Below are 27,441 nucleotides of genomic sequence, written 5' to 3'. Positions count from 1 at the left end.
GAATGAGGAGAGAGGTGAAGGGGTCGGTGGTCAAGTTTCTTTCACCTCACTCATGTCAAACTCTTATAACACAATAAGGCCTACTCGACCCTACCCTCAGATATCCCATTTCTCACAATTAAATAGGTTTAGGTACAGGAGACGTGCTACAGACATGGTTTAAGACAAAATAAAAAGAATACTGATAATAAATAGATGTGAACTTTATATTTTATTGATAAACCATAATTTCCTATTCAATACATAATAGTGTACAATTAATGATAACATAACATTCTAACATTTAAAAGTTAAACTTTCAGAATCACCTTGATCAATATATAAAACTTTAGTTTCTGGGAAAATAATGTTTTATTTCAACAGTATTCTTCTCATATGCAAAACGGCTTCTCAAAATAGGGGATTTACAAATACAACTATATAAAGCTCCCTGTGTACAAAATAAATTGGCCCCACCACATCAACTGCACCCTACTGAAAACCCAAACATAAGGGCGTGAAGGCCTACAACAGAGCCACACTGTACTGAAGCTATCAAAGATAAACCGTGAAGACCTACGGATGGAACACGGAACCACCCTCCACCGCTGATTCAAGACACTGCGCAGGAGAGGGGTACGTTGTGGCCTCATGACAACATGAGATAGAATTATTCCTAAATACGTAGCAACACGTGTGTCAATACCATCCCTATTACAGAGACCCACACATACCAATGTATCAGTGCCCTTTGAAGTGAGAAATTCAGAAATCATCTAGAAAATATCTATTTTCCTGTGTGACAATAATTGAAATGAAAATGACATTCTATGGAATGATGTGATGTGGCACTATCTTTTGATGAGGTAATGAAAACACAACTCATTGGCTGGAATAGTTTTGAAACAAGCCTACTCTCACTGATATATGCTTAATTAAAGATTTATATTTACTGCTTAGTTTCCCAAAGAAAGTAGGATAATGGTGCTCCATCCAAAGTAGTGACAAAAAGAGCTACACCTCAAATTACTCCCAATGCAACTTAAGACATTTAACATGAACATCAATATCATTTGAATAGATGATAGGAAATTTTTAAGTGCTTAAAAATGCTATGCCTTACTGGAATTTGAAAACAAAGAAAAATGAAGAATATACTCTTCTAACAGAAGCCTCCACTGAGAGTGTAGAAGGTGCCGAAGCTTATCCAGGAGTGAGTCCACTTCCTGCGAGCGTCTCAGACTTACGATGTGCAAGAAAATGATGCCCCAGAATGCACAACGGCACTGGGCCCACGGGAGCCACTTGGCAAAGTCAGAATAAGTACTGCCCTTATGTTAAGAAACCTTGTCAAGAAGGTATTTACAACACATTTTTATAGAGATCACTATTAAACTTCAATAAAGCAAATTAGAAAAAATAAGGTGGTTACAAAGAACAGATTATATGTCAGCAGGTTAATAAAACGGTTTCTTTAAAAAAATGACAAAAATCATAACTCCCATTTTTAAAAAATATCATAGGACAGCCAGAAATGTTGAATGAAATAACTAAATTATATCAAAATAAAGATAACTGATATTATATTGCCAGACTATTTATAACTATATTTAACATAAACAGAAATTAGGGCTAAATATAACATTTTTTAAAAGATAACTATACCCAGGCCCAAAAGAATGGAAGCAGGGAGAATTATGCTATCTACAATTCTGCAAACCCCTAGGTGTGGGATTTGGTATTGCATACATAAGTAACAAACAGGTAATAGATGCATATCTGGATTTTATATTAGCACAATGCTCCTCAGATTATAATATAACCAAAATACTAAACCAAAGATACTCTTGTTACAAAATTTTGAAAACTATAAAGTATAATAGAACAACACAATAAAAGGAAGTATTTCATTAACTGGGCCTATTTTAGCCAAACTCACAGATACAGAGAACAGATTGCTGGTTATTTTAATTTCTTTTTCAGAATTATAACTGATGGTAGCAAGATGGTGGAACCAAATACAAAAGCATTGTTCTGTCCTTGAATTGTCTGGCTGCTAACTATTTCCAGCATTCAGTCTCTGGAACCATTGGCCAGTCAACACTGTAAGTGACATATGCTACTGTCTCAATAAGGTTCCCAGTTAGTGGGAGAGAAGGGGGATTTTAAATTAGTCCGTATCAGTAAACGAAATTGACGGCATTCTAAATGGAAGAGCTTCCGCATAAGCAAAGTAAAATGAGCGTTTTACTATTATTGCTTACAGCATATGAAGAAAATCGTCTACACTATTATTACTACTGCATATCCTCCTTTCTCCCCATGCCTGTGGCTTTTTAATTGCTTTTAATCCAAACCCACTGCTTGTGGCAGAGCCAGTTCTCCTAGAAAGACATGAAGGAGGACGACGGCCCCGTGCGCCTGAGTCAGAGCTCGCTGGATGTCACTTCCTCCTCCTCCTCCTCCTCCTCCTCACTTTTGATAAATTTATAATAAAAAGAGACGTGTTACAAGATGACGTTTTAATCTGAAATCTGAAGTACTTCACAAAAAAGTATTAGAGCTTTAGGTTTTATATGAGGAAATATGATCTAAAAAAGATACAAGCTGTCTTCCAATGGCCTTTCCATTGTAGTGTTTCCTAATACACCACTACTAGAAGTTCGGTAAAAATTATTTACCAGGAACGTAAGGTATTGATGGTTGGTATAAAGTTCCCCAGGCAGCACAGCAGAGGGAGCATCCTTTGCCAACACCCTCCGGAACTTCATTACAAGACACTTTCATCTCTAAAGAAGTTTCAGGGCGTAAAGTGGAAACGCCACCCAGGCAGCCCCAAGGCACCCAGCGCCTTTTTCAGGTCAGTCTGTCTCAAAGGTGTAAGAGAACTAAGACTGTTCTTCGCTTGAAAGCAAAGAAAGAAGGTTATTTGACATTTATCTTCTCTCTCCACAGACCACTCTCTGAGGATCTGTCTCCTACATATATGCTTCAAGCTTTAAACTTCAAGTTTAAACTGCAAGTTGGTAATTCCTACCTTGGTTTCTAAAATATCCATAAGCAATACATGAATACCCACTGCACTATAACTTCTTAAAATTCACCAAAATAAAAACATTTAAAATGTTAACTCTAAAAGATATATTTGCAGACTTTATTTTTGATGGATTTATTGTGAAACAGCTGAAAATACTGCAGCACAGACTCCGTGGAGCCCACGGCAATCGTTTTCCCCACATCCACTTGAAAGAAATGCCATGGAGTTAAGAGGCCAAATTAAACCATTTCTTAGATTTAGGAAAAGAGCTTTAATTAATTTTGGATATATCTAAAATATTTTAATATGTTTAGAAGGGAAAAAAGAAAGGAGAGAGAGGGAGGAAAATGAGGGGGGAGAAGAAAGGAATTTTTCTTTAAAATTTTCACCCAGATAAATGAATACTGTCCTTCAGAATACAGGGTAACCAATGATCCAGGTGCTCAAAATTCAGAAATCTTCCTAAAGGCTCCCAGCAAGTGTTAGATGTCACCAGCACCCGAGTCTAGAAGAGCTTCTCCAGGACCCTGGGCAACAGCCCATGACACTCAGCTCAGATGCATGTCAAGACTCTCTGGGCCCCATCAAACCTCAGCTTCTTTCCCAGACCACAGGGAGATCAACCTGTGGCATCTTAGACAGGATTTTGTTGTACCCTCAGCTTATGGTCCCCCATTACTAACAAAACCTGTGTCTCCTGGCATAGGTTCCTCTAGTCCAAGGCACTGGAGGCACAGACCGCAACACTCCTGCCTCGCAACCCCGACCGGATCCCTGGGGGCTGAGGCAGGGAGGGAGCGCAGCGCAGCCAGAGCCCAAGGGCGGTCTCCTGGACACTCCTCAACCTCTGAACTAGAGTGCAAAGCACAGAAACACACGCCCTCTCTCATTCTCTACAGGAGAAAAACAGCAGAAGGGTAATGGCTGGATACGAAATCACATGTGAAGTGGAAAAACATCATTTCCTGAAAAGACACTTCACCACCTACATTCTAAAAAGAAAGAGGTAATATCCAATTAAGAAGGATATACTGAGCCCACCGGGGTGGGCTGGGCTGGAGAGCAGGGAGGGTGGCTGTGGGAAGGAGACAGAACAAGCTCCTCCTTCTTTTGTAGTCCCCCAGTTCGCAGAAATCTACCTTTAATACTAAAGCAAGCTCTGGTGTCTAATAGCGCTTAAGAACCTGGGCTCGACTCTTCTAAAGATGAAAAGAATAATCTAAAATAATGCATTTATTCTGGAGAAAACAACACCTCCAAAAAAGATCCTAAAAGATTTTAAGAGGAGGAAATAAGGATACACAACTGCAATAATTCTGGGTTTTGTTCCACACAGAAGTCAGGTGAAGAAATCTGTGCAGCTACATGTACTGAGACCCCATACCCCATACTAAGACCAAGCATCCCCTCAACCCCATAAAAAGAAAAAAATTGTATTTTGAAATAGTCAGAGGCAACATTTGGTTATGAAACAAGACAATCACATGTGACTTCCGGAAATCTAAGTACTACATGGAGTCCTTAAAATTTAAATCACAGCCAACACTGCAAAGAGAACAGAAGCACAAAACAGAAAACGAAAACGACAGACGAGTGACAACAGGAGGCCGCCACCCCATTCTCACAAGGACGGCAGCTGTGGTCGTCCCCACAGAGGTCACAGGAGGACAGCTTCACTTCAGAGTTGTAACTTCTCACCGCTTGTCTCCCTGCGCAAAGAGAAGGACAACAGTCTACATAGCTCCCTTGTTTAGAAACACTTAGTCTGCCAAAACTTAAGAGCATTTCAATACACTTTTCTGATTTTTCCACTCTTCACATAATTTTATTTTTTTTTTACAAGAAACAACTAAAATGCTCAAGAGGGGCCCAAACTGCTAACCAAATCCAAGAGGGAAACAAGGCTTCCAGTCCAGTCTCTCCACCACCAGCAGCTGGCTGGCGCCACGAGGAAAAGAGGCTGCGGCTGCCAGTGCAGCACGGCTGGAGCTCTGCCTGGAGGAGGGAGGAGTGAAATGGAGGACTTCCTCACCTCAAGAGAGTCTGGTGCAGCGTGACACTTCCCATGCCTTCAGAGTCTAATCATTACACTTCTGAAAAAAATACTTACCGTGCACTTCATTGAAAAATACATAAGTACAGAGAACTCGGCCCATGCAATGCGTTGTTTCAATATTTTAAGATGTTGAACACTCAGTCTCTAAAAACTATTCAACTTCGGTAAATTTTATGGTACAAGCTAACACAAAAAAAACTACATAAAGCATCTAAAACACTACAGTAAACTTACTGCAAAACATAAATGATTTTAATTTTTATAATTTCTTAAAACATTCTATTTTCAAATTTCTTCATGATTTTTCATTGATTTTTTTAATATTATAAACATATTTTGTAACCTTAGGATTCTCAAAAATGGGTTGGTAGGTTTTTATTATTCTGATCTTTCCCATGTTTTCATTTTAAAATATCTCCTTTGTAAAAAAGTTCTTTTCTACAAAGAAATTACATAGACTGAAGCTTCTTTGCTTCTTAAATGTTTAAAATATTCTCCATACACGTAAGAAATAGCTGGAGGATTTTTCACCTAGGTATGATAACACAGCCGGATGACGAGGCACTGCCATGGCGCCTCCACTGGGCAGCCCCCCAGGAGAAAGCGCCGCCCCCGTCTCCAAGACGCCCGCCAGACCCCGGGCGTGCTCCCCTCCAGTTCCAACAGGAGGCAAAGGAGGGGAGGAATGGGCCTGTGGCCTTAGAAGGAGAGAGAGTAAGTGGTACTGCGCCCTAGTCTTAAATGAATACTCGATCAAACACTACCAACAACATGAACAAGTTCACTTTATTTTAAAGTGTAACCATCTACAACTGCCTAACACATGGCAACATCCACAATCCTCGTGCACCCTGACGATTCTGAGCCAGCAGCAGTGCTTACTCAGAATATGTTTTATTACTAGTAGAAACCTCAGCCCGGAGATCGCACACCCACAAAAAGTCACTCTGTGACTGAACGTCAATTCGTCCTAATTAACTTAGGTCATCTCCAAACCAGATCTGTACTCCCACATCCTGAATTTCTAACATTTTATAAACAAGTCACCAGCAAAATCAAAGAAGCTCAAGTTATTTTCCAAACGGACTATATTTTTTGATATGCTAAAAAAAATATGTTATAATGTATACACTTTAGCAAAACAATAGACTCCCTCAGTGAAGAAACACCTAAACCCAGGTGAGGCTTTTCCAGCGCCGACTCCGTTCACGCCATCTCCTGAAGAGCTCCCATTTCATAAAGGAACCAGATGGAATGGGTGCTTGCAACAGAAGCAAAACCTTGGAAATTGAACATAAACTGGACTTCTATGTCAACTTTTCCTTGTACATTTTGTAATTGTGACTTAAAAACCTAAAACATTATGAGCAAAAGCATCATTTTTTTTTAAAGATTGGCATCTAAGCTAACATCTGTTGCCAGTCTTCTTCTTTCTTTTTCTTCTTCTCCCCAAAGCCCTCCAGTACACAGATGTATATTCTAGTTGTAGGTCCTTATGGTTGTGCTAAAAACATCACTTTTAATAGCATATGCTACACATATCATGCGGCCCTTGTCAATTATCACTTGTCTTCATTTAAATGGGAAGCTCCTCTGCTCTCCTCCATCCTCCACCCCCCCAACAATACCCGTTCCCATGAAACCAATCCAACAGGTGGCCACTTCAAATGAATGAATGAATGAATAAATGCTTAACTCCTAAAGGATGAGGAACTCCAAAACACACTTACTTGGTTCATAGTAATCCACTATGGACACTAAAGCATCTTGTGTATTTGAAACTTTGAAGTTTCTCACAGCAGGAATATCAACACAAAACAGGGTTTCATTTACCTTGAAAAACACAAAAGACTTTTAACGGGGTGGCAGACTACATGTTCATGATAAAGTAAAAAACATTTCTTTTTCTTATCATTGTAGGAAACAGATATAGAAATTAACATTTAGGGAGCACATCTATGTGCCCACTGATATGGTAAGCACTTGATATAAACAACATGAACACCACCACTTAACTCGTAAAACAATCCTTACAAGATAGGTTTGTTCTTACTCGCATTTTACTGAAAGGGATAGTGAGAATTAAGGTAGTGAGGTAAGCAGCCCACCCAAGCAGTATGCTCTGCGCCCTGGTGCCTCGCCCAGACCCCGCTCAGGCAGTGCACCACCACAACGGCTGCTGAGGGCTCACTGCAGCCCCTTCTCCAGAGATGCGCCCTCAGCTCAAGGGAGCCACCGCACCCAGCAAGGCAGGTAACCTTAGAGCAGGGGGTGCACCCCACAACCAATAACTGACTGATATGAGGTACAAAGGGCCAGCCTCCTTGCCTACAGAAGGGGCAGCTTATGCCAGTTTGGCAAACAATACTGGTTAAGGAATCTGAAATTGATAAATGCCTTCAAACATTCCATTACATACCAATTAGCAGTAAAAGAAAAGTCAAATTAATCAGTCAAAATGTAATGAACACTCAAATTAAGATAATCATTAACAAGAACGTCACAGATACAGGGAAAACTCCAAAACCAATACCTTGGAGTTTGTAATTAACATATAATTAAAGCTTTCATCAGCAGCATGTAAACATATATGTTTAGCCGTTCCCTGAGGCAGCCGGTTCTCAAACTGAGATCTGGACTGAACTTTTAAAATTATAATATGGCAATTTCTATATATTTCACATCTGACATGAAATAATGACATAGTTATCAAGACTTTCATCAGGCTCATCATTAATAATAATTCTAATTGCATAACAATGTCTTTTCAGTGAGGATAAATATATGGTTGCCATGTGAACGTCATTCAGTGACACAAAAAAGCTGAAATAATGACTTACAGAAAACATGTTAAGTGAGACTTCTGAACGAAATAAGTGGTAGCTTTCTCAATGGTTACCTATATGAAACTTAACTTTTGCTACTTACAGAATCTAAATACAGGTTCAGTTTTCCATGTTCATGTTCCACTTTCTTCAATGTCTCGCTCAGAGGAATTGCGTCCGAAGGCACCATGAAACCACTGAGTAGGTTAACTTCCATAAGGGCCATGCCACTTCTAGCTGGGCCCAAAAACCTAAGTCAAAGAGCAACAGATGGAAAAAACCCTTTAGGAAAAATCTAAAGCTCTTGGCAAACTATCTTCATATGAAAACTCAAACTGCCAACTGTTATTCTAAATATTTGCTGTTTAGTTGAAATAAAAATCAGTATAGAAAATCATAAAACAGGTAATCTTTTCCTTACAGGTGTGAAATTCTTATAACTTTCAGCGACATAGGGAGTAAGACATAGCAATGTATTCATTTGACAGGCAGCATGAGATGCCTGTAATGGAACAGGCTGTGCCTGTAGTTGTAATAAGTACAATCTGGGTGCCCGTCCAGCTTGCAACTCTGTTCTCCAGTGGGGATTCCACACTGAATTCCATTTTTCATCTTCTCAAAAGTTGACAGCACTGAACTTTCCAGCTGAAAGCTAGGAATGGAAAAAGAGGCATCTCTGGACCACTTGGCAGTAGACTGCGGCCAAGTCGTTAGCAACTATTTCTTTGGTTGCATAAAAAGAAGACCAGGAGGCAGAGTCCTGCCCTTTGTTCTCTCACACACTGGGAGCACATTTTGTGCTTTCTTTGGCAACCTTGACAGAACAAGCCTCAGAGAGTTTTATCACACGCATCGTTCTCTCACCCTGTTGCACATAATGCGAGCCTCAAATGGTCTGTGCACCAACTACATTTTGTCTCCTTTAAAATAAATATTTTTTCTAAAATGAACAGGCAGCAAGCTTTTTGTTTGGAGCAGAGGAGCCCAAAGGAGCGTGGTTATGAAAAGGAGTTTGTCTTCAACATGAAAGGATCACAGCATTGTTAAGTTAGTTCCCATTGTTCTTTCAGATGGCAAAAGCAAGAAAGGCTGATGAAAATGTTGCTTTTCACAAATCTGATGTCTGCCAAACATGCCTGATTGAAAAGCCACATGTACAAGTGCTGACTGCGGGCTCAGCAGACCCAAGCAATTGAAATCATCTGCTGGGTGCTGCACTTCACCAAAAGAGGCGCTCTTGAAAACTAACAAGCACATTGAAATGAGAGGGGTTTGAATCTGAGCAAAAACTACAGGTGAGAAAAACAGCCAATCTGCTTAAATATGATGACTTTCAGTACATCATCAAAAGTGCCCTGGTTGACCTGGTCTTCCACTGGTCACTGGCAGAATTTGATAAATCACCATGCCACACTAAAAACCTTGTCTAAGGTGAGTAAGGGGTGGGACCCTATTGACGGGAATAAAGTGCCTCAAATATCAGTTACTCTTTTTATAACGTGCCACTGAAAAAATTCACTTAAAATGTTATTTGTATTTCATACCAGATTTTTCTCAGAAAACTAGTAGCAGCATGTAAATCCTATTTATAAAACTGTGACCCTTACATGACTTTGCCATGTGAAAGTCATTCAGGGACACAAAAAGCTGAAATAATGACTTAAAGAAAGCATGTAAAGTAAGGCTTTTGAACATAATAAATGATAGCTTTGTCAATGGTTACCTACATGATTTCCCTTCTCCAGGTCCTCCAAAAAAAGAAAATAAGATGATGGATGGATGGATAGATAGATAGATAGATAGATAGATAGATAGATACTCCTCTACCTATAAAAGTCTATTGCCCATCTGATTTCTGATGTAGGATTAACATTTGGAATCCTGCATCCTTACATGAGCCCCTATAAATAATGTGGCTCCTTCATAGTCTGAATCCTACTTTCCCCTCATTTTCCTCATCTGTGTCTTCACCTGACCTCCCTGAGAGGTCCAATCTCTCTCACAGATGCATAAGACACTTCTTTGCCTTTTTCAAAACCATCCAGCAATATATAAAAGCTCCAGTCCAAAAGGAAACAATTAAAACACAGAAGAATGTCCTGAGGACTTGGAAATAGGTAAACTAAGTGACGAATTCAGAGTAGCTGTCATCAAAAAACTCAGTGAGGTAAAGGGAAATATAGAGAAACAAGTCAACGAGTTCTGGAGTTACTTCACAAAAGAGATTGAAACTACAAAAAAGAATCAATTAGAAATACTAGAGATGAAAAATACAATGGATCAGATAAAACACAATACGGTCTCCCTGAATGCCCATGTAGATACCATAGAGGAGCAAATTAGCATAATTGAAGATAGACAGGTTGAATGCCTCCAGAAAGAGGAAGAAAGAGAACTAAGGATTAAAAAAAACTGAAAAAAATCTCCGAGAATTAGCAGACTCAATCAGAAAATCCAACTGAAGAATTATCAGAATCCCTGAGGGCATGGAAAAGGAAAATGGAGCAGAAAGCATGCTCAAAGAAATAATAGAAGAGAATTTCCCAAATCTAGGGATTGAGGGAGAAATGTGTGTGGAGGAAGCTTTCAGATCTTCTAGATTTGTCAATTTAAAAAGACCTACTGCAAGGCATATAGTAGTAAAAATGGCAAAAATGAATGAAAAAGAAAGAATACTCAGGGCAGCAAGGCAGAAGAAAATAACCTACAAAGATTACAAGCTAGGAGAGAATGGAATGACACATTCAAAACTTTAAAAGATAAAAATCTTCAGCCAAGAATACTCTATCCAGCAAAAATATCCTTCAGATATGAGGGAGAAATTAAATCTTTTCCAGACAAACAAAAGCTAAGGGACTTCGTAGGCACAAGACCCACCCCCCTACCCCACAAGAAATCCTCAAGAAGGCTCTCATACCTGAAAAAAGAAAAAGAGGGAGAAAGGGGTCACAAAACACAGAGTAAGGAGACAAACAGATAGAATCAGAATAGCATAGCAAATATTCAACTATAGCACTAGGATAAAGGGAAGGAAATCACCAAAGCAAAGACAATCTTATCACTGTAACCACAAACTCACAGCACGAGTTGGAATCAGAGATGAAAATAACAATTTGGGAGCAGAAGAGGAAAGAGACTGAATCAGTCTAGGCTAAGGAAGTAAGAGCCCACCAGAAAATAGACTATGTTATACAAAAGATTCTGAACACAAACTTCAGGGTAGCCACCAAACTAAAAAACAGAACAGAGACACAAAACATAAATAAGGAAAAATCTAAGAAACCCAGCATAAGAAATTGCAGAAGTCAATGGGTAGGATAAAACACACAGGATGAGAAACAAAGGTAACGCATCAAAACCAGATAATGAGCAACAGAATGACAGCATTAAGCCCTCATGCATCCATACTCACCCTCAATGTAAACGGATTGAACTCCACAATAAAAGGACACAGAGTGGCAAAATGGATTAAAGAACAAGATCCAACAATTTGTTGCCTCCAGGAAACACACCTCAGCCCCAAGGACAAACACAGGCTCAGAGTGAAGGAGTGGAAGACAATACTCTAAGCTAATAGCAAACAAAAGAAAGCAGGTGTCACAACACTTACATCAGACAAAACAGATTTCAAAATAAGGCAGGTAAAGAGAGACATAGAGGGACATTATAGAATGATCAAAGGGACACTTCATTAAGAAGAAATAACGCTTACAAATATCTATGTACCCAACACAGGAGCACCAAAGTTTATAAAGAAACTATTAGCAAACCTAAAAGAAGATATCAAAAATAACACAATAATAGTAGGGGACCTCAACACCCCACTCACATCAATGGACAGATCATCCAGACAGAAAGTCAACAAGGAAACAGTGGAGCTAAACAAAAAGCTAAAACAGCTGGACTTAATAGACATATATAGAACACTCCATTCAAAAACAGCAGAATACACATTCTTCTCAAGTGCGCATGGAACATTCTCAACAAGAGACCATATGTTGGGAAACAAGGCAAGCCTCTAGAAATTTAAAAAAATTGAAATAATAACAAGCATCTTCTCCAATCATAATGCTATAAAGCTAGAAATTAATTACAAGACAAAAGCTGAGAAAGGCACAAGGATGTGGAGACTAAACAATATGCTATTCAACAAGCAATGGATAACTGAAGAAATTAAAGAAGAAATCAAAAAATACCTGGAGACAAATGAAAATGATAACATGCCATATCAACTTATATGGGATACAGCAAAAGCTGTATTAAGAGGAAAATTCATCGCAATACAGACACATCTTAACAAACAAGAAAAATCCCAAATCAGCAATCTTAACCTACACCTAACTGAATTAGAGAAAGAAGAACAAACAAAGCCCAAAGTCAGCAGAAGGAGAGAAATAATAAACATCAGAGCAGAAATAAATGCTACTGAAACAAAAAAGGCAGTAGAAAGGATCGATGAAACAAACAGCTGGTTCCTTGAGAAGATAAATAAAATTGACAAACCCCTAGCCAGACTTACAAAGAAAAAAAGAGAGAAAGCTCAAATAAACAAAATCAGAAATGAAAGAGGAGAAATAACAACAGACTCTGCAGAAATACAACGGATTATAAGAGAATACTACGAAAAAATATATGCCAACAAAATGGATAACCTAGAGGAAATGGATAAATTCTTGGACTCCTACAATCTCCCAAAGGTCACTCAAGAAGAGGCAGACAATTTGGACAGACCAATCACAAGGAAAGAGATTGAAACAGCAATCAAAAACATCCCAAAGAATAAAACCCCAGGACCAGATGGCTTTCCTGGGGAATTCTACCATACTTTCAGAGAGGATTTAATACCTACTCTTTTCAAGCTATTCTAAAAAATTAGGGAGGATGGAACACTTCCTAACACATTCTATGAGGCCAACATCACACTGATACCAAAGCCTGACAAGGACAGCACGAAAAAAGAGAACTACAGGCCAATATTGCTGATGAACATAGATGGAAAAATTCTCAACAAAATATTGGCAACCAGAATTCAGCAATTCATCAAAAGGATCATACATCATGATCAAGTGGTATTCATACCAGGGAGACACGGATGGTTCAACATCCGCAAATCAATCAACGTGATACACCACATCAACAAACTGAGGAATAAAAACCACATGATCATCTCAATAGATGCAGAGAAAGCATTTGACAAGATCCAACAGCAATTTATAATAAAAACTCCCAACAAAATGGGGATAGAAGGGAACTACCTCAACATAATAAAGGCCAATTATGACAAACCCACAGCCAACATCATACTCAATGGGCAAGAACTAAGTGCCATCCCCCTGAAAACAGGAACAAGACAAGGATTCCCTCTATCACCACTCTTATTTAACATAGTACTGGAAGTTTTGGCCAGAGAAATTAGGCAAGAAAAAGGAATAAAAGGAATCCAAATAGGGAGGGAAGAAGTGAAACGCTCGCTGTTTACAGACGACATGATCTTATACATAGAAAACCCCAAAGAATCCACTGGAAAACTTTTAGAAGTAATCAACAACTACAGCAAAGTTGCAGGGTACAAAGTCAATTTACACAAATCAGTAGCATTTCTATACTCTAATAACGAACTAACAGAAAAAGAACTCAAGAAGACAATACCATTCACAATTGCAACAAAAAGAATAAAATACTTCAGGGTGAATTTAACTAAGGAAGTGAAAGACCTATACAACGAAAATAACAAAGCTTTTCTGAAAGAAATGGATGATGACATAAAGAGATGGAAAGACATTCCATGTACATGGATTAGAAGAGTAAACATAGGTAAAATGTCCATTCTACCTAAAGCAATCTATAGGTTCAATGCCATCCCAATCAGAATCTCAATGACATTCTTTACAGAAATAGAACAAAGAATCCTAAAATTCATATGGGGCAACAAAAGACCCCGAATTGCTAAAGCAATCCTGAAAAAAAAGAACAAAGCTGGAGGCATCACAATCCCTGACTTCAAAACATATTACAAAGCTACAGTAATCAAAACAGCTCGGTACTGGTACACAAACAGGGGCACAGATCAATGGAACAGAATTGAAAGCCCAGAAATAAAACCACACATCTATGGACAGCTTATCTTCGACAAAGGAGCTGAGGGCATACAATGGAGAAAAGAAAGTCTTTTCAACAAACGGTGCTGGGAAAACTGGAACGCCACATGTAAAAGAATGAAAATTGACCTTTCTTTCCCACCATTCACCAAAATAAACTCAAAATGGATCAAAGACCTAAAGGTGAGACCTGAAACCATAAGGCTTCTAGAAGAAAATATAGGCAGTACACTCTTTGACATCAGTATTAAAAGGATCTTTTCAGACACCATGTCTTCTCAGACAAGGGAAACAACAGAAAGAATAAATAAATGGGACTTCATCAGACTAAAGAGCTTCTTCAAGGCAAATGAAAACAGGATTGAAACAAAAAAACAACCAACTAACTGGGAAAAAATATTTGCAAGTCATACATCCAACAAAGGCTTAATATCCATAATATATAAAGAACTCACACAACTCAACAACAAAAAAATCAAACAACCTGATCAAAAAATGGACTGGAGACATGAATAGACGTTTCTCCAAAGAAGATATACGGATGGCCAATAGGCACATGAAAAGATGCTCATCATTGCTGATCATCAGGGAAATGCAAATCAAAACTACACTAAGATATCACCTTACACCCATTAGAATGACAAAAATATCTAAAACTAATAGTAACAAATGTTGGAGAGGTTGTGGAGAAAAAGGAACCCTCATACACTGCTGGTGGGAATGCGAACTGGTGCAGCCACTATAGAAAACAGTATGGAGATTTCTCAAAAAATTTAAAATAGAAATACCCTATAACCCAGCTATCCCACTACTGGGTATCTATCCAAAGAGCTTGAAGTCAGCAATCCCAAAAGTCCCATGCACCCCAATGCTCATTGCAGCATTATTTACAATAGCCAAGACATGGAAGCAATCTAAGTGCCCATCAACAGATGACTGGATAAAGAAGATGTGGTATATATATACAATGGAAAACTACTCAGCCATAAAAAAGAACAAAATCGTCCCATTTGCAATGACACGGATGGACCTTGAGGGAATTACGTTAAATGAAATAACCCAGATAGAGAAGGACAATCTCTATATGACTCCACTCATATGAGGAATTTAAAAATGTAGACAAAGAGAACAGATTAGTGGCTACCAGGGGAAAGGGGGGTGGAGGGCAGGCACAAAGGGTGAAGGGGTGCACCTACAACACGACTGACAAACAATTACGTACAACTGAAATTTCACAAGATTGTAACCTCTCATTAACTCAATAAAAATTTTTTTTAAAAAAGTCAATGACAAAGAAAAATATTAAGGGCAGCAAGGCAGAAGAAAATAGCCTACAAAGGAACCCCCATCAGCTGTCAGCAAATTTCTCAGCAGAAACCTTACAGGCTAGGAGGGAGTGGAATGATATATTCAAAATTCTGAAAGACAAAAACATCCAGCTGAGAATACTCTCTCCAGTGAAAATATCCTTCAGATATGATGGAGAAATAAAAACTTTCCCAGATAAACAAAAGCTGAGGGAGTTCATCACCACAAAATGTCCCCTTACAGGAAATAATCAAGAAGGCCCTCATACCTGAAAAAAAAAAGAAAGGGTTTACAAAACCTGAAGGTGATGAGCAGGCAGATAAAATCAGAAAATTGCAGTTCTCTATCAGAACAAGTTAGCAAACACTTAATTATAACATTAATGATAAAGGGAAGAAAAACATCAAGAATAACTATAATCACTTCATTTTAACCACAAACTCACAATACAAAACAGAACAAGTTATGACAACAATAACAAAGATGGGGAAGAAGAAAGGGATGGAATCTGCTTAGGCTAAGGAAATAAGAGCTTATCAGAAAATGGACAGTCTCATCTATGAGATCTTTTATACAAACCTCACAGTAACCACTAAACAAAAAATCAGAACAGAGACACAAAGGATAAATGAAGAGAAAACTGAGAAAACCATCATAGAAAACCACTGAACTAAACTGGCAGTCCAAAATACATGGGACGAGAAACAAGGGAAATACAGAACAACTGGGAAACAAGTGATAAAATTGCAGCATTAAGCCCTCATATATCAATAATCACTCTAAATGTAAATGGATTGAATTATCCAAACAAAAGACACAGAGTAGCTAGACAGAATAAGAAACAAGGCCCAAAAATATGCTGCCTCCAGGAAACACATCTCAGCACTAAAAATAAACACAGGCTCAGAATGAAAGGATGGAATACAATACTCCAGGCTAATGGCAAACAAAAGAAAGCAGGTGTTGTCAGACTTCAACAAAGTAGACTTGAGGATAAAAAAGGCAATGCAAGATAAAAAGGGTCAGTATATAATGATAAAAGGGACATTCCACGAAGAGGACATAACACTTATAAATATATATGCACCCAACACAGTAGCACCAAAGTACATAAAGCTACTATTAACAGACCTAAAAGGAGATATTAACAGTAACACAATAATAGTAGGGGACCTTAACATCCCACTTACATCAATGGATAGATCACCCAGACAGAAAGTCAACAAGGAAATAGTGGAATTAAACAAAAAACCAGACCAGATGGGTTTAATAGATAGAGATAGAACACTCCATGCAAAAACAGAAGAATACTCATTCTTCTCAAGTGCACATGGAACATTCTCAAAGATAGAACATATGTTAGGAAATAAGGCAAGCCTCAATAAATTTAAGAGGATTGAAATCCTATCAAGCATCTTTTCTCACCATAATGCTATGAAACTAAAAATCAACTAAGAGGAAAAAGCTAGGAAAGTGACAAGAATGTGGAAACTAAACAATACGCTACTGAACAACCAAGGGATCATTGAAGAAATTATAGGAGAAATCAAAAAATATCTGGAGACAAATGAAAATGAAAATACACCACACCAATTCATATGGATGTGGCAAAATTGGCCCTAAGAGGCAAATTCATAGCAATACAGGCCCACCTTAAAAAACAAGAAAAATCTCAAATAAGTAATATTAAATTACACCTAATAGAACTAGAAAAAGAACAAACAAAGCCCCAAGTCAGCAGAAGGAAGGAAATAGTGAAAATTAGAGCAGAAATCAATGAAACTGAAACCAAAAGAAAAAAAAAACAGAGAAAGGATCAATGAAACTAAGAGCTGGCTCTTTGAGAAGATAAACAAAAGTGAGAAACCCTTAGCCAGACTCACTAAGAAAAAAATAGAGAAGGCTCAAATAAATAAAATTAGAAATTAAAGAGAAGAAACTAGACACAGATAGAACAGAAATACAAAGGATTGTAAGAGAATACTATGAAAAACTATATGCCAACATTGGATAATCTAGAAGAAATGGATAAATTCTTAGACTCATACAACCTCTCAAAACTGAATCAAGAAGAAATAGAGAATCTGAACAGACCAATCACAAATAAAGAGATTGAAACAGTAATCAAAAAATAAAAGTCCAGGACCACATGGTTTGTCTGGAGAATTCTACCAAACATTCAAAGAAGGTTTAATATCTATCCTCCTCAAACTATTCCAAAAAGTTGAAGAAGATGGAACACTTCCTAACACATTTTACGAGACCAACATCATCCTGATAACAAAATAAGACAAGACAAAGAAGGAAAATTACAGGCCAATATTGCTGATGAACATAGATGCAAAAATTCTCAACAAAGTATTGGCAAACCGAAAACAGCAATAAGTTAAAAGGATCATACACCATGATCAAATGGGATTTATACCAGGGACACAGCAATAGTTCAACATCCGCAAATCAATCAATGTAATACACCACATCAACAAAATGAGGCATAAAAAACACATGATCATCTCAATAGATGTAGAGAAAGCATTTGACAAGATCCAACAGCCATTTATGATTAACAAAAACCTCTCAATAAAATGGGTATAAAAGGAAAGTACCTCAACAAAATAAAGCCCATATATTACAAACCCACAGCCAACATCAAACTCAACAGAGAAAAACTGAACACCATCCCTCTGAGAACAGGAACAAGACAAGGATGCCCACTCTCACCACTCTTATTCAACATAGTACTGGAGGTTTTGGCCAGAGCAATTAAGCAACAAAAAGAAAGAAAAGTTATCCAAATTGGCAATGAAGAAGTGAATCTCTTACTGTTCACAGATGACGTGATTTTCTATATAGAAAACCCTAAAGAATCTATCAGAAAACTATTAGAAATAATCAACAACTACAACAAAGTTGCAGGGTACAAAATCAACTTAGAAAAATCAGTTCCGTTTCTATAATCGAATAACAAACTAACAGAAAGAGAACTCAAGAATATAATCCCATCTACAATCACAACAAAAAGAATAAAATTTCTAGGAATAAATTTAACCAAGGAGGTGAAAGACCTATACAATGAAAACTATAAGAGATTATTGAAAGAGATCGATGATGACATAAAGAAATGGAAAGATATTCCATGCTCAAAGATTGGAAGAATAAACATAGTTAAAATGTCCATACTACCTAAACCAATCTACAGATTCAATGCAATCCCAATCAGAGTCCTAATGACACTCTTCCCAGAAATAGAACAAAGAATCCTAAAATTCATATGGGGCAACAAAAGACCTCGAATAGCTAAAGCAATTCTGAGGAAAAAGAACAAAGCTGGAGGCATCACAATCTCTAACTCCAAAACAAAGCTACAGTAATCAAAACAATACGAAACTGACAGAAAAACAGACACCCAAATCAGTGGAACAGAACTGAAAGCCCAGAAATAAAACCACACGTCTACAGACAGCTAATCTTTGACAAATGAGCTAAGAACATGCAATGGAGAAAGGAAAGTCTCTTCAATAAACAATAAATAGTGTTGGGAATACTGGACAGCCACATGCAAAAGAATGAAAGTAGACAATTACGTTTCGTCAAAAATTAATTCCAAATGGATTAAAGACTTGAAGGTAAGACCTGAAATCATAAAACTCCCGGAAAAAAATATAGGCAGTACACTCTTTGACACTCTTCTCAGAAGCATCTTTTCGAATACCATGTCTACTCGGCGAAGGGAAACAAAAGAAAAATTAAACAAATGGGACCTCATCAGACTAAAGAGCTTCTGCAAGGCAAAGGAAACCAGGAACAAAACACAAAGACAGTCTACCGACTGGGAGAAAATATTTGCAAACCATATTTCCAACAAGGAATTAATCTCCAAAATATATAAGGAACTCATACAATTCAACAACAAAAAAACAAACAACCCAATCAAAAAATGAGCAGAGGATATGAACAGACAAACAGATATTCTTTCCAAAGAAGATATACAGATGGCCAGCAGGCACATGAAAAGATGTTCAACATCACCAATCGTGAGGGAAATGCAAATCAAAACTACAATGACACATTACCTTACATCTGTTAGAATGGCTATAATTACCAAGACTAAAAACAACAAATGTTGGAGAGGATCTAGAGAAAAGGGATCCCTCATACACTGCTGTAGGAATGCAAACTGATGCAGCCACTATGGGAAACAGTATGGAGATTTCTCAAAAAATTTAAAATAGAAATACCATACAATCCAGCTAAGCTACTACTGGGTATTTATCCAAAAGAACTTGAAATCAATGATCCAAAGAGACTTATGCACCCCTATGTTCATTGCAGCATTATTCACAATAGCCAAGATGTGGGAGCAACCCTAGTGCCCATCGACTGATGAATGGATAAAGAAGATGTGGTACATACACACAATGGAATACTACTCAGCCATAAAAAAGACAAATTTGTCCCATTTGCAACAACATGGACAGACCTTGAGGGTATTATGTTAAGTGAAATAAGCCAGACAGAGAAACACAAACATCATATGATTTCACTCATATGTGGAAGATAAACAAATACCTGGACAAAAAGAACAGTTTACCAGAGGAGAAGGGGGTTGGGGGTGGGCATAAGGGTAAAGGGCCATAAATATATGGTGACTGACAAATAATAATGTACACCTGAAATTTCACAATCTCATAAAATATTATGACCTCAATAAAATTAAACAATTTTAAAAACTATCCTTTTCATTGAACTTGCATGTTTTTATGAAGTTTTACATTAAACGCATGACACTAAAGGTTAAATATGAACCTGGAATAATTATTTAACAGAAAAATGACTAAAAACAAGAAGTAACCAAATTTTGAATATTAAACATGATTGGTTAAAGTTTTCATAAATTAGTCCTGAGCTTTATTAAATTTTTCTATTTAAACTTGTTATAAATACAAGGAAAACTTGTAAGTAATTTGGACATGTTGAGAACTGCTTAAATATTATTAGCACTATTTCTAGTTTGTAACCTGAGTGTAATGCATAACTGAAATCTTTATTAAATGCAACTTATTACTGATATAGTTTGATAACTATATAGTTGTGTATATATATTACATAAATAGTTTATATAATATATAGTTAAATATATATTATATACAGTTACATATATATTTTTTTTAAAGATTTTATTTCTTTTCCTTTTTCTCCCCAAAGCCCCCCAGTACATAGTTGTATATTCTTCGTTGTGGGTCCTTCTAGTTGTGGCATGTGGGACGCTGCCTCAGCGTGGCTTGATGAGCGGTGCCATGTCCGCGCCCAGGATTTGAACCAACGAAACACTGGGCCGCCTGCAGTGGAGTGCGCAAACTTAACCACTCGGCCACAGGACCAGCCCCGTCAAATCTGTTTTTTTTTAAGTAGAGAGGAGGAAGAGAGACTTAGATACAAACCTTGTGCACACATTCAAATTCAGGTGATTGAGATCATCCTTATTATCTTTTACAGCAACATCTAAATCAAAGGCTTCTTGATTTTGGATAGATTTTTGACTTCTGGAAGACCCTGAATCTTTCACATTATAAATAATATTAAGCTGCAAAAAATAAAAAATTATCATAAATAATAAATTAGCAATAAATTACTAGCAATAAGTTGACATCATTATGCATTCTAAATATTAGGTAATGATTCTCTTTGGCATATATCCAACTAGACTTGCAATCTTTAACCTAGAAGAAATTAGTTTTACTTGCTAACAAAGTATCATTATTAACAAATACTGTTACAAAAGTTTATAAACAATGATTTTAAAAATTAAGAAAATTGTTATGTAATATCCAAAACAAGTATCAGACCATCGTGGATGATATTCACGAGTGTCATTTTTTCAAATAATGTAAAACATTCTCTTCAGGGAAAAAAGTGCAACTATTGCCAACTTTCTTGAGAGCATCCACTAATTTCCATGCTCTGCTGCCCAACTGGAGTGATTGTTCAGAAACTGGAAACTTAGAAACTCAGTAGATAAATCAAAACTAAAACAGTTTTGGTTGAACAGAAACCTGTTCAACTGCTAAGGCTTCTTCTTGATCATACAACGTTTTTCAAAGAAGATAAAATAAATGATGGATTTCAAGTCAATTGGGTCTTTTTCAGCATATACTCTGTTCCCACCACCAATGTGAAAGGTGCTCGGGGACACTGAGGAATGCGGGGACCAGTGTTTTCCTCAAAGGGATCCTAAGATCAGAAGCTCAGGAACGTACTCAAAACTTCCCAGGCCTGCCTCATGCCAAGCTGGATTGGAATCTATTTAAAGTTACACCTCTTCTACTTTTTTTGATACCAAGGTTCATAGGCCTAACTACTGCCACACAACATTGGACTTTCTTTCACTTAGACTTAAGTCACTTATACACACACACACACACCTCTCAGAACTAAACATCTAGGAGTCATCGTGGATTTACATGCTTTTAAAAACTCCTCTCTCTAAGCCTTCATCTTTCAAACCTAAGACTTCTGACTTCTTATCCTGCCACACCAAGCTTATACAATCCTTCACCCCCTCAATCTTCTGGTTATCTCACTCAGAATATTTTCTGACTCTTTTTTAAACAATTAAAATTACAGAACATTCCTGAGCAGCTGAAGAAGTTTCACGCAATTGGAGAAACGGTCTCTGTAATGTTCATCATCCCCTTTCCAGTGGCGCAATTGTCCTTAGAGACAACGTCATCAGGAGACAAACAAGGACCACTGGATTCGCCCTGGGTCACAGTGATACCCACCCATAACAAAGTATTCGGGTTTACACTGGGCCCGCAGCAAAGCTCGACTGCTCACTGAGAGCTTCAGGAGATGTTGCAGTTCATTTCCAACAGCTTCGCTTCTTATTATCCAAAAGAGGTTAACATTTACCTCATACCAGAGAGTTTTCTTTGCCCTCCATTTTCCAGAACACTGACAAAAATATCAGCTAAAGGAAATCTCGATACCTCTTCCTGGGTGACCAACTTTTTTGCAATGTTCTTTCCACCATGAGAAGCACCTATTGGTCCCTACCTTTTGTTTTCTGCAAGTTAATGCAGATACAGGACTGGTGAACATTATGACCAGGAGATACTACACTTACTGCTGTTTCCTTCAAACTTCATATAAAAATCATTGGCCTTCAGTCATTTATCTACATTTGGTTTATCAAGAATGAATTTCAACCAATTTAGTGATTTAAGTATACATAATTTTTCAGTTGTATCTGAACTATCCTGTGTATTTACTTTTGGATTTACTGTTTTCTCTGAAAGATGGCTTAGGAATGAGAATTTCCGCATGGCCTTTGTTATTAAAGACCAATACAAATTATTCACTCTTTTCTCTTTCTGTCCTTTTGATTGAATACCATTCCTTTTAACTGTGGTCATTTTTCCTTGATTGTTAAAAAACAGTTACTGTGTTTTGAGTATCACATAACCTTACAATATTTGGAAGTTTCCAAATTACAGCTGACCATCAAGCATACCTGTTCTCTCGACTCGACAGCTGCACTGGTTTTTGAAAAAGTACCTGTTCTCTATAATAGCCATTTTTTTACTTTCTCAGTAAATCTTTCAGATTTGCTTGGATTTTTTTTTCCTAACCAAGCACACAATCATTTTTGGTCCTATCACATATTATTTTGGGTTTCTAACAAGATGATTTTAAGTCCCTAGGATTTTCATGTATTGCTTAGTATAATAACTATGCCGTTGAGTATTTTACATATTATTTCCATTTTATTCTAGCCCTATGGCACCATAACAATAGATTTCTTTGTATTTTCTTCCAGTACCAGAACACAGAACATACCAGGCTTTAATTGTGTTATTTACTATTATATAAGACTTTACATTAAAGGAACACATATCCTATCTTCAAGTCAATTACATGTAATATGTTGTTGACTTTTATAATGTTAGATGAATATTAAGAAGTTGTAAGTAAAATGCATATTTGTTTATCAAGTCATAGAGGAAACTCTACCAGCATTACAATTTCTGAGCTGTATTTTCACAAAAAAGGTGGAAGTTCTCAACAATTCACATGAATCCTATTAGAAGAGTTTAATCATCACTTCAAAAAGCATATAATACTCAAGAAATACTTTTCCAATAGATTATCAATCCACATAGTTGCTGCCTACTCACTAGCTAGTAACATCTCTGATACTCCTTATTAAAGAGAGTGATTTATCTTGCCTAAGTCATAGAAATAAATAGTTAAGAATTTTACATGTTATCTAAGCTAAAGACTTAGCAGTGCCCCAAACCGAAGAATTATTATAGCAAGTCACATTTAACTAAACAAAAATAATCATTATTACATACCTGACAAACAGCAAATCCAAGACCCTTTGCGGAAATATTAACTGTAGTTGGCTGTACCGCAGCAAGCTGAATAAAGGTGGAAAAAAAATGAGTAAAGCTGACTTTCCATATCTAGGTCCTTCCAAACAGCACAGAGGTCAGTGTTATCCCGCATCAGAAGCAAGCGATCTGTGGAAAGCTCCAAGAAGTTTACATGGCCTCACATGTCAAAAGCTACGCATCCACCAGGCAAGAGAGCTAGAGGGGAGGATGCACACCCTCAAGGCCACCCCACCCCTGCTTTCGGCAAGGCGCATTAGTGCTGTGAACAGGTCTGCCCTTCTGCCAGGGCTGAAGCATGAAAGAAAGAAGGAAAAGTCAGCTCCCTCCTCCAGCCTCCCTTGGGCGCACCTAGTCCTCCGGCCTTCCTGAGAATACAGTGGCACGCCATCACTGACCATGGTGAACACTATTCCTCCTTCTTCCTCTGCCACCACTCCTCTTCCTCAGTTCTAGCCTTGAAGCTCTCAGTTCCATCCATTACCCTCAACTTCCCACAAGGTTAACCAAGGGAATAAAGTTAGGGTCTAGCGTGGTCCTTTATTCCCTTTTGCAGTAAGAATTCCACTGCCGGTTCTATCAGTTCTCCTCAGGACATGTGGTGCAGCTGACAACGGCACACGCTCTGAAAGCCTGGGTCAAAGCCAAGCTCTAATGTTACAGTCACATGATCCTGAGCAAGTTACTTCACCTCTCTCAGCCTCAGTTTCATCACATGTACAATGGGATGAAAGTACTTCCCTCTCAGTGTTGGTTTGAGAAACAAATGCACTAGCACATGTGAAGAAATCTGGCACAATGCCTGCAAAGAACAGGGACTTGGTGGGTGTTCACTCCTTTCCCAATATGGTAGTGCTCTGTTTTCTCCTTTTGCAAAGTTTCCATCCCTTCCTCCCTTCCTCAGCTCAGCAAATTCAACCAAAGGAGGGCACACCTTCCTCCCAGTCTCTTCACGGGGCTCTGGGAACAAGTCCTTGCTGAAGTCAACTGAATGGAAATAAAGCAGTATTCCAGCACAAGGAATCATCTACACGGAACTGTAAATAACCACCCCCTTGTCCACACCTCTGCCGTCTGGAGGAGAAAGCGGTTCTGTGTGTCAATAAGAAACTTTATAGGACTTGGTGAAGTGGGCCCCATCACAGTCACTTGGATATTTGTCCTTTCTGTGTTCATCAGGGCTGCAAATTCAGACAGGGCCTTCAAGGCCACAATGGTGTCCTGTTGAGGAAAGAAAAACATTTGTGCATATAAGTGTCTATCAAGGTCTCCAAAGAGCACATTTAGTAACAGTAGGACACCCGCTACACTTTCATACACCTTCCTTGTGAGTGGAGCTCTCCTTCATTCATCTTTGAATCTCCTTGACCCAGAGTACAGGAGAGGCTCGGAAAACATCTGCTGAATGGAACTGAGCATCTACTCTACTAGTTACCACTGAAGGAAAACGGCTGCGATAGACAGGGGACTAATGTATTCCATATCAATAGCACATAGGTGTTTATAATTGATGATGAGAAAAACCAACATTAGTAACTTAAACCTTTGACTTATGTTACTAAACTTTTAAACTGCCAAGCAATTTTACGAAGCCATGAAAAAAAGCAATCACATACTTCCTAAAATATATATATATATATGTATATAGATTAAAAATTAAAAACTCTCCTCACTCACCTGGGTAGACACAAAACCTCCCAAGCGATTCCTCTGCCTGCTCAGCCACCTCATAACTGGGACTCCCGCAGAAAGCTGGCCCTGCAGGAAGTGTGAGAGCAGGGCATAGGCAGCGACTTCAATATCCAGGGAGCTTGGCTGCCAGGACTCAGAAAGTCTGGACACTGATGACACCCAGAACTGCGTGTCTCCTGCAAGAGAAAGCAACAACATTCTGAGCAATTACAGAGCAATTACAATTGAATATTCCTACACTGGTCCAAAGTTCTACTTGACTAGCATAAAAATATGTATTTCTATATGTTTGAATATTTACGCCAAGCAAATACATGTATATTCACACACACAAATAAACATGTGCTTATCTGTCACTTTTTAAACTATTGCAACTTACAATTTCTCGTCCTTTCCCTATTGCTTATATTTGAAGATGTTCTGATGAAACTATTTTCCCAAGAGAAATTCCATATGTTCAGCACAAGCCTAAACAGCTATAAATAAAAGGAAAAAACATACTATATTCCAGAAGATAATATACATAACTTTTCTGACCAGACCATCCCAAAAATATTTTAGGACACATCGGAAAGAACTCGGGTCTTGGAATCTGCCATTAACCAACTCTAATATTCCAGGAAACCTGTCTTTTTTTCATTATCTGAAAGTTGGTGTTATAAGTTCAAAATTCACGTCCCCAAGAAAAAATGAGGGACGCTGGCCAACTCAACAATCTTCCTAGAAATAGTCCTGCTGGCCCCCAGAGGGCCAGCATCTAAATATCACTATGTAGATGATGACTGCACTTGGGTGGAGGGGAAATGAGTACCACTTAGCCAAGCAGAGAGGAAGTAACGTCAAGGACTACTTCAGTCTCTATGCAACAGTCTTCAGGTCCCCAGCACTGCACAGGTAATAAGGTAATAACTCAATCTTTAAGTTACTGCTAATAGTGATATTTTTTACAGTCTCAGAAGTTTCTGTGTACTTCCTACAGTTATTCCTTCTTGAATTAACAGAGCTTAGAATCAATGGACATTACCTAAAATTATTTCTGCCCACCCATCCCATCTCTCTCTCATTCATACACACGCACGCACACACACACACACACGCACACACCCTGGATCCCTGCCTGCAGAGGCCATTTGCAAAGTAACAACACCTGTGCTTTTTGTCCTGTTGTAGCCCAAAAGCAGCCCCATTCAAAAAAGGAAACAAAAACAAAATCATACACACAACTCACTAACAGCATTTTTTGGCATTTGCATTTCAGCCCACATTTTTGAAGACTTGCTATGTGGCAGGGACTGCACATTCTCTCATTCAGTCCTCATGGCACCCTAAAATAAATGTTCCCATTTTACAGGAAGGGACACTGAAGGTCATAAAGGCAAGTAGCAGAATCAGAATTTGAACCCAAGACTCACCACAACCCAAGGTCGTAACGACCACTCGAGGCCACCAAACCAGAAATGTGTCAGAGAATTCAAAGGGCAACTAAAACAGGGAAGAGCATATCTGAAAGAAGGAAACACAGGAGCCCCGAAGTTCTCTAGAGAGTGGAAACAGCACAGCCATGTCAGACCCGCCTTGATCTCATCTGCGTTCCGTTTTTCATCCCTCTCACAGGATGTAAATGTGACCAACTTCAAATCTAGTTTACAAAACTTTCTCACATAGTTTATACATCTCATAATGCATAACACTGAACAATCCCAAACGGATCCCACGCATTACCTTCTCGTTCTGCTCTCCAAGTCAGCATATCCAAAGCCTCCTTGGCTTTGGGGCTCCTCACGGATGACAGCGCATGAGTAATAAGGGCTAGAGTGTAATTGTCTGAAATTCCTCTGTTGAATTCAGACTCCAGAAAGTTGATAGACTCTTGCACATCAATATTAGGCTTGAAAGAAAAAAATACATATTTTACAATTCAAAATGACCCACTACCACTTATTTAAATAAAAAGTATTCCCAAACATTTATTCAAAAAATAATTTCAGGGTCAGAGTCAGTGCCTGCCTTTGTCCTAGGCAACGGGAATCAAGGATGATCACTGACATTT

General features: G+C 38.1%; 1 protein-coding gene across 12 annotated transcripts in view; it reads right to left on the bottom strand.

Annotated features, from left to right (window-relative positions):
• Positions 1-192: 192 nt before the first annotated feature.
• The window catches only part of CD109 (CD109 molecule), a 195,045-nt gene continuing 167,796 nt past the window's right edge, over positions 193-27,441 (bottom strand). For 11 of the 12 annotated variants that reach the window (XM_070225130.1, XM_070225131.1, XM_070225132.1 and 8 more), the window contains 8 exons: positions 27,114-27,279; positions 25,377-25,567; positions 24,765-24,920; positions 23,661-23,726; positions 20,745-20,887; positions 8,001-8,148; positions 6,803-6,905; positions 193-4,725 (listed from right to left, as the gene is read on the bottom strand). In XM_070225130.1, the coding sequence (XP_070081231.1) occupies positions 4,550-4,725; positions 6,803-6,905; positions 8,001-8,148; positions 20,745-20,887; positions 23,661-23,726; positions 24,765-24,920; positions 25,377-25,567; positions 27,114-27,279 (1,149 nt within the window). In that variant the 3' untranslated portion in view covers positions 193-4,549. Of the gene's footprint in view, positions 4,726-5,354; positions 6,353-6,802; positions 6,906-8,000; positions 8,149-20,744; positions 20,888-23,660; positions 23,727-24,764; positions 24,921-25,376; positions 25,568-27,113; positions 27,280-27,441 lie in introns of those variants that run through there. The other variant, XM_070225128.1, reaches the window with a different exon arrangement.

Source organism: Equus caballus, chromosome 10 (genome assembly GCF_041296265.1).
Source record: "Equus caballus isolate H_3958 breed thoroughbred chromosome 10, TB-T2T, whole genome shotgun sequence".
Classification (NCBI taxonomy): Eukaryota; Metazoa; Chordata; class Mammalia; order Perissodactyla; family Equidae; genus Equus; species Equus caballus.
Note: the sequence above shows the minus strand (reverse complement) of the source record. Positions and strands in the feature narration are given on the sequence as shown.